The sequence below is a fragment of the Molothrus aeneus genome, chromosome 8 (assembly GCF_037042795.1).
Source record: "Molothrus aeneus isolate 106 chromosome 8, BPBGC_Maene_1.0, whole genome shotgun sequence".
Lineage (NCBI taxonomy): Eukaryota > Metazoa > Chordata > Aves > Passeriformes > Icteridae > Molothrus > Molothrus aeneus.
The window spans coordinates 36,164,029-36,172,898 of record NC_089653.1 but is presented as its reverse complement, the minus strand read 5'-3'; the positions used below and the strand labels follow the sequence as shown (position 1 = coordinate 36,172,898).

The following is an 8,870-nucleotide window of genomic DNA, read 5'->3' as shown; positions in this document are numbered from 1 at the left end:
CCGCTGGTAAAAGCTGCGAGCTCTACTGCAGCTGTAAACGATACAGCAGTGCACAGAGCTGCTGGCCCTGCAACAGCTTTCATTATAAATATGCAAGGGCCACAGCCACGCAAGAGAAGTGCTTGCTCTGCTATTTAAAGCAAGAGCACTGCGTTTCAACGTATTTTACCCGGCATTAATTCATCACCATTCAGACTTTAGCATGAGCTTCAGCAATGTTTTCTTCCTGCTCAGGAGTTTGGGTACAAAAAGATCCCCAAAATAACCACAAGGCTAGTTTACCTCTGTAGTTGTCTTAAACACCTGCTTGTAGGAATGTTGTAGAACACTAACACTGCTTTGTATATTACCATCATGTAACATACACGACTAAAATGTTTCAATTCACATTTTGACTCGGCACTATTTTGTCTCTGGCACTAAATACACCCGCATTATGAAACACTCCATATACTCACACCTTTTTTAACCTACAATTGTATAAGATCTTTAGAAATCACAGTTGACTTAGGAAATTACATTGATCAAATTTTGATCAGAGAACTCCAATAATATTAACAGGATTTCAATCTAAAGTGAAATGTTCTACACTGCAGTGCAATATCACCGACATATTAATTCTCAGGCTATCTCAGTCTGTAAGAGATGAGAAACTCTGAAGACAATTCCATTTTGTCTACGGAACATGGAAAAATGGCAACTTTCTAGCTACTAAACTGTGTTTTCCTGGATGAAAACAAGTGCACTTGCAAAGAAAACCATAATGAAATTTAAAAAAACTACTTTAAAATTGTTGGCTAACCTTTACAGTTAAATAAAACCTGATCAGTGTTCTCACGCCCTCACACTCAACACAAGGCCTTTTTTGTAAGGCTTTTAATTTTAACTTTTTTCCCAAACCTTGAAAGATAAAATTCCAGGATTTGACCGAAGAATTCATCAGGCAAGTGGGCAGTTAAAAGGAATAGAGTTTTTACCTTAACTAAAAGCCTGTAAGCTTTAAAAATTCATTAGAAATGTTTGAGCACTCAAATTCACATTTTGTTTTTGAAATCCATGACAAGTAAAGGTCTATCAAATATTGACTTTGTCCAGTTCTAGCTTACTCTCTGCTAACACAGCTAAAAGAACCCAAGAACCTAGATATTGAGCCCCACCTGTAAAAGGCAAGGCACATTCAAGATCCAGCCACTCCACTACCATCCCAACTACTGCTCACTGAAGGCGAGAGCTTGGCACCCTCAAAAAACAAAGATAACTGTGCCTGCTCTCTACAGCCCAGAGATGAACATTATGGTCTACATAGTAGACCAAAGTATCTACATAGATCAACATACTATTACACCACCCTGAGGCTGTGCTACCCTGTCTTTAGTATTGCTACACCCTTGGGCAGGGCAGCTCCAACCGCGACACAGACACCCAACACCGCAAACACTGTGACTGTGAGATGCAGTAAGTGCACAAGCAACAATGACTTCCATAGGGAATATGGCACCCACCAGCAGTGAGGTCCAACAGTGCCCTGATAGTGCAGGTGCTCTACAGCAGCCCCGGAAAGTGGTGACTGCTGTGGCCATCAGCAGAGATGTGGATGAGAGCCATCAAAAGCAGAATGATGGATGACCAAGAAGCCAAGCTTTAACAAAAGACTGTTATGGACATGGGGATGCAATCCCTGGAGACAACTCTGTCAAAAAAACCCTCACAGAAATGGAACTGAAGGCACTACCTGGCTCACCACTGTGAGGGATGACTGCCCAGAAATATCTACAATATGATAGACATCAGACAGATCCACAACCTTAACCTGGAATTGCAAGACAAGAAAGGCTTGACAGGCACTAAGCTGATATGGCAATGCACTTGTAGCTTGCAGGAAGGCTATCAAGGTGCCTAGTGATCACTAAGAGCTATGGAGACATCAAGACTCAAGGAAGGTACAGTGTACAATGCAGAAGACAGATTAACAGAGTTTATACAACACAGACACATGCTGGAACGGCTTTCCTTGGCACAGTTCTCACATCCTGCTGAGAACTAACCTGCTCCCTTGACTTGCTCCAAGGGAATTGCTCCTGAACAGCTCTGTCCCCTACACTGACTTTAAACCCCTCCCTGCAATTCCCAACTTTGTCTCCTCTCCACAGAGACATCCCCCCCCCCCACCCTCAGCATCCTTCCCTCACCTTCACTTCGGAGGAATGGGGTTCTTAAGCCATTTTCCTTGCTACTCGCCAGCAAGCCCAGGCAGGGGAGCCTCAGTACCACTGCCCTGCTCTGGGGCCCACCCACTGCTGGGTGTCTGTGCACCTGGGGCTGACTGCATACACTGACTGTGGTCATGACAGCACCATGGCCCTCATGACCAGGCAAAACCCCCATCGTAGCCTCTGCATTGCAACCCTCCGATGCCAATCTGAGCTCTCCTGCCATGCCACCTTCGGTGAACAAGAGCCATCCACACCTACCGAGGCGTCTCACTCGCCTCACCCATGTCCAGCAGCCTATGGCATCTGCTCAGAGGGGAGATGCACCCTGCGCCTTATCGTGATGCCCCTGTGACTGGAGAAAGGGGTGCAGCGGCACCAGATCCCAAGCACGGTGCATCCACCACCCATGCCAGGACAGCAGTGGAGAGCAGCTGGCAGGATGGGAAACAGTGCCCTGATGGGGCAGGAGCACACCGGGACCCCCCAGCTGAGAGCAGCCTGCAGCCATCGGGGAGCTCTGGCTGCCAGCTTGTGTGGCGGGGCTGCAGTGCACCATGAGAAGTGTTCATGCAAGTGGAGAGCTTCATTCTGGTCAAGCCATGATCAAAATGCTGTTGGAGTAAGTTTTATATAAACAGAAGAAAAATAAACCTTTGATACAAATAAGTACCAAAATTAATGTAGCAGACAATGATGTTTTTTATCTAAAATAGCCAACAATACAAAGAATTAGATATAAAAGGTTTCTTGGTCAAAAGTTTACTATACATTTGGAACATCTGTCCCCCCATCTCAAGACTGGTCAAATACAAAGAAATTAAGCATAAAGCTTTCCGGCCCTCAAGAGATGCCATGATCCTAAGATTGAAGAAAAAAACCCTCAAAACCAAAACTACTGAGTCTGTTCTCCAGAACAGATACTTGAATAAAACAAAACTTAAAAAAAAAAATTAAGCTCCACCACCAAACATATTTGCTACAGAGAGCACTGTGATAAAAAAGGAGTGTAGTCGATAATGAAATCCTTATGTTACCTATATGATTTGAAAAAATCTGTCTTTGGGAGAAGTGAGGTCAGTTTGCAGATACTGTCTAAGGAAAGTGAAAGGGGCGGAAGGGGAAGAATTCTCATTGATGGGATAATTTTGTATTCATTGCACTGCAAAATGACCAAGGACAATGTTTCTGACGATGAAAAACAAACTCCTTCACCTTCAGAGATTATCCTGAAGCCTGAACAACTTCAGGAAATAATTATATCCTGGGTTTTCTCCCCAGTGTTTTCAGTTGGCATTTCTCTGAGGGAGAGGGAGGCTTTCATGAAGATACTTCATGCTCCCATGCTCTGAAAAGTCAGAAACAACATGATTGTCCCCCCTCAGCAACCACTTCGTTGTTAAGAGTCCTTCAATTCCCACTGGTCCACGTGCATGGATACGCGAAGTACTAATTCCCACTTCAGCACCTGTAGGAAACACCGAAAATAAAGGTAGTTAATCCTCTGATGATGTCCACTTCATACTAAATGTTTTTGTACCTCAAAGTAGAAAAATCTGCCTGCCTTTCAGGGACCTGCCATTTTCTCTCTGGTCCTCTCCAAATACCAGTTCCATTTCCCCAATAGAGAAGCTTGAGGAGATTAACTATTACATTATACATTGTAATGCTTATACTTCTGGCTACTACAGTTACTTTCAGAAAGAAAGATGCAAGAGAGAGAGATAGAGAGAGGTATCTCCTACATTGCTGCTCTTAGACTGATCTAAGGGCATAATCCTTCAAACAAGAAAAAAAGCTAAACTAGTAAAGATTATGATCTTACGTCCTTTTTTATCACATTGAGGAGATATTGGAAGACCTTAACTGGAATTTTTCAGTCACATGGAACACTGTTCCAGCTAACACAGTAACAGCGTGTAATGGAGACTTCTGATTTTCTACCTCTTCAAGGAATGTTTCCTTTATCTTCTGCAATTCACGGTAGCTGCACCTGTTTATTTTATCAGTTGATAGTCAGTTTAGTTCCTACCCTTCATTCCTTAACACAGCAGGACTCACACACTGGACAGCACCTCAATCTGCCCAGCAGGACTGAAGCATTGCATTCTTTACAGCATCGTTAGAAGGAGAAACAAAAGGAAAGCTGTTCAGCAGTTTCACATCCTGTACTGCATTGTTCTATCACTATATGCATGCAGCATACTTTATCGCAATTGAATAGAGCTTCAAAGGATCCAAAATATCTTTGTGTGGATGAAATTTCTAGGCTTCAACTTTTTGTACAGTACCTTTCCTGAAAACCTTTTATTAGACAGTAAGATAAGAGACTAATCCTATCTTTCAAGACTCATACTGCCACACTGTTCACACACCACAAAATTCTGCAGTCACAACCCTACAATATCTTCCCTCTTACCAAGTCCAAACCTATAGCCATCAGAGAATCGGGTACTGGCATTCCAGAAAACACAAGCGCTGTCCACATGCTGGAGGAAGAACTCTGCTGTTTTCTCTGGGAAGGAGGCAGAGAAAAATGAAATCCATTACATACAGAATGATCATGTATGCCATGTATGCATAAAACAGTGAACATACGTAACAATACAACTTTCACGTGTGACCTTATCAGACAGCCTGGGCTAAGCCATGCTCATTTTTACCTTCCTCCCAATATGGTTATCAATTAGACACAACTGCAAATCTTAGAATAAGCTCACAAAGATTAGAAGCAAGCAAAAATTCTAACTCCATTCAGTTTAGTTAAAGAGAGATTTAGTTGCATGACCAAGGAGAAAGAACAGCTGACCCGAACAGCATTTTGAGACAGTTAAGCTACAGTCAGCTCTCCATTAGTCTCAAACATGGAATTGTTCCAAATACTGAGAATCCTAAACTCAATTGCTATTGCAAGTACTATTTGAGAACTACTAAGCAGAAATGCCACACGTAAGTAACTTGGAGGTCAGTAGCCCTTAGCAACAAGACAGACATTCAAGAGCAACTCTATTTCCAATATAAATCACTAGTTCACCAGGTCCTGTGGCAGTAGTTATGGTATTGAATGCATGCCTTTTAGTGACAAGCATTTAGCTCAGCAAGAAGTAGAAAAACAGAAGCCTACTTGACTCATACTGGCCAGCCACAGATCAACATGACCTTAACTGCAGCTGATTCACAGAAGTTCTGGGCTTGGTTTGGTTGGAGAGTCAACCTTTGTCTTGGCACAGCTCTAGTAAGGTTTTGAACTGGCACAGACCCAAGAGACGAACTACTACAATGTATGTGGTTAGTTGCACTAAGACCAGGAATTAGCAGTCAAACCAAAACAGCAGCTTAAAGAAGGAGCCAGGTCACTAACCATTCTCTGTGATAATAACATCCGTATGGGAACTTCCATACTTGTGGATATGTTCAACAGCCTCTTGAACGCTGTCCACCACCTCAATGCAGCACTCCAGGTCCCCATATTCTATGCGCAGAGATTTCACTTCTGAAGGACTGAATGTCAAGTAAGATGCAAACTTTGGGCCAGCATGAATCTTCACCTGCAACACCAGAAACATTTTGTTTGTGGCTACTGACCATACCAGAGCCTTTCAGGTGAAAGTGTAGCTTCTTGTACTCAATATGGGAGGGATAGCAGTCCCTATGGTGCTATGTTTTGGACTTCTGACTAAACCATGTTAAAAACACACCAATGTTTTGGCTGTTGCTGAACAGAGCTTGCACAACACAAGGTTCTCTCTTCCCCCCTGTTCCAACTCAGTGCCCCTGGTGTGAAGACTGGGAGTATGCAGGAATTTGGGAGGGGACACAGCCAAGAGCTGAACAGAACTGACCAAAGGGGTGTTCCATGCTGTATAATGTCACGTACTGCAATACAAGCTGAGGGGAGGGGGTTTTTGAAGAAGGTAAGCATTGCCCAAGAGACTGGATGGGCATTGCCTTGTGGGTGTCGCTGGTGGGTTTTTAGTTTTGTTTCAGGGTTTACTTTTTTGTTGGGTTATTTCCTCCTCTTTGTCCCCTTTCTTCTTCCTCTTTCCTTCACTTATTAAGCTATCTTTCAACCTACAAGCTTCCTTGGTTTTGTTCTAATTTTCTCCTCCTGTGCCACTTGGAGCAGGGGAGAGCAAGCAGGCAGCTGGATGGTGTTTAGTCACTCAGTGGAGTTAATCCACAACATGCACGCAGTGTAAGAAAAATACACCTACACTTTGGGAAACTTGGCACATAGGTGAATTAGCTACGAGGTACAACAAATTACATGCTAGGTTGGCTACCTACCATGACAAACTCTAATTCAGGACTCATTTGAAATTATTTAAAGCAATTGCATCACTCAGTCACCAGGCAAAAAAGGCCAGTACAGCACTGCTAGGAAAACAGCTAAAATACTGATGCCAGCCTTTGTTTTAAGACAGCAACTGCAATGCAGAGAATAATGAAAGGAATGCTTCCAAGTTTGCACCTACAGAAGTCTTAAGATCTTGAATGACTTTTATCCTTTTACTTTATAAATTGATACCAGCCATCTCTGAAGCACATCTAAGACACAAAGGAGTTACTGGGTCCAAAACAAAAAAAACTCACACAGATATTTTTCATTTATTATAAAGAAAATTTTAACACATTAACAACCTCTGCGAAAACACCTAAACAATGAGAGATAATTTAGAACAGATACAGCACAGAAATTCCATGCAGATGAATTTCCATTCAAACAGGAAATTTTGACAAGAGAAGCATAAATGGGAAATAAGGCTTAAGTCTACTAAACATGAAGGCTTTTAAGACAATATCTGTAAACCAGCATTTTCTTGTGCAACTATGAATTACTTTAATTGCATAATCCTGCCCAATATTTGCATATTTCTTGTTGTCAGGTTAAGTTAGACAGAGGTAATATCTTCACCACTGTATAAGGAGATCGGTTAGGGTTGGTGGTGGAAATGTTCTGGTACACATATTCCTCCCATCCAAAATACAAACATCTACCTTGCATTCTACCCTTCCCAAGAAACAACTAAACTAGACATTAAAGAGCCCCAAACATTGAGAACTTGCTCCTTGACTACTTACCAGCTTCTTTTACTATAACCCTTTTAACAGCATCAAAACATATGACCTCTCTATCCTCCATTAATCACTGCCTGTGCACTCTATTTGTCAAATACACAGTGCTGTGTGAAAACCCTTGATTTATGTGCAATTCATACTACTTCATGGATACTTCTTCCTGATGCATCTCTGCTATCGTTACTGAAAAAACATTGCTTGTGTCTAGACAACTAATTAGTATGCTGCCTTTTGATATCTTTTGACATACCAGGAGGGAAAATGGGTGGAAACAAAGGGCATCCAAGAGGAAAATTTTAAAAAACACACGTATGAAGTAAATTCAGAAAGGATGAAAACAGAAGGGAATTCACTTGGGTAAGAAGCTAAATTAACAGATTCAGGAAGACAAGGCTTTGCATCTGACTGAATTTGAAAAGGTAGAGAAAGGTTGTGTATATGCTTTTATGGCAGAAGATTATTTTTGCGATATACAAGAAAGTATAAAACAAAGGTATCCCAGTAATCGCCTGTAGCTGTACTGAATAAGCTGCTTTCAGATCATTTCTACAGAAACACTTGATGCTGCCTGGAGTACCAAAGTTCATTGCCATGTACAAAGACACATGAGGGTAACTAAAATGTTGTGCCATGGAAACAGGGCTACATCAGCCAGACCAAATGCTTCTAAAGTTTTAGAAAACAAACAGACAAAAAACACAGAACAAAACACAAATATGAGTGACTAACCTGTTCTACTCTCAACATGTCTATGATCTGATCAAACAATGGGGTTCTCAGCAAGTCTCGATGAATTAAGAGAGTTTCCAGAGCATTACAGGCAGCAGGATATTCACACTTCGAGTCTCTGACTGAGGTTTAAGAGTACATAATTAGTTACATAGCATTTACAACAAAGATTTTTGGATAATATATAAATTATAAATTACCATAACTACATTGCATACTCCCAAGTTCAATTACACCCATGAGATTCAAGTCACCCTCCCACAGCTTACTTATTCGTGTGACCTTCTCAACACTGGCATCCGTGTCAACATACACATGACAGATCCCTTCACTGTGACCCATCACTGGGATTCCCTTAGCTGCTTTCTGGATATTTCTGACTAGCTGTGATGAACCACGTGGAATGATGAGATCTATCAGCTTATCCAAACGGCAGAGATCTTCTACTTCCTCTCTTGTGTTCACCTGTGGTAGTTGCAATACAAAGAGCTTACAGTTTTACCTCTCAGGTTTTGCCCACACTTTTTATACAAACCATAGCAAAGAAATAGTTGATTTAACTCTAGGCACTTACCAGTTGCACTGCATCTCTGACTCCATGAACAGAGAGTGCTTCTTGTGTCAGATGATGAAGGATTTGATTGCTATGTGCTGCCTCTTTCCCTCCTTTAAGTAGTAAGCCATTTCCACTGGCTATGGCCAAAGCAGACACCTGTTAAAGGAGTTTATTATTGGGAAAAAAAAAAAACAAAAACTTTAAATGTATTCTGGTTCTTTTGTCAGAATAACACCCACAAAATAAAAGCAAGATTTTTTGTTCAGTTGATTTACTCAATATTAATCTAGTTTTCC

The 8,870-nt window shown here is 41.6% G+C and overlaps 1 protein-coding gene across 11 annotated transcripts in view; it reads right to left on the bottom strand.

Annotated features, from left to right (window-relative positions):
• Positions 1–2,888: 2,888 nt before the first annotated feature.
• ALDH18A1 (aldehyde dehydrogenase 18 family member A1) overlaps positions 2,889–8,870 on the bottom strand; it is a 47,089-nt gene continuing 41,107 nt past the window's right edge. For 10 of the 11 annotated variants that reach the window (XM_066554970.1, XM_066554971.1, XM_066554976.1 and 7 more), the window contains 6 exons: positions 8,593–8,730; positions 8,288–8,483; positions 8,019–8,140; positions 5,572–5,758; positions 4,630–4,725; positions 2,889–3,678 (listed from right to left, as the gene is read on the bottom strand). In XM_066554970.1, coding sequence (XP_066411067.1) covers positions 3,497–3,678; positions 4,630–4,725; positions 5,572–5,758; positions 8,019–8,140; positions 8,288–8,483; positions 8,593–8,730 — 921 coding nt within the window. In that variant the 3' untranslated portion in view covers positions 2,889–3,496. Of the gene's footprint in view, positions 3,679–4,629; positions 4,726–5,571; positions 5,759–8,018; positions 8,141–8,287; positions 8,484–8,592; positions 8,731–8,870 lie in introns of those variants that run through there. The other variant, XM_066554974.1, reaches the window with a different exon arrangement.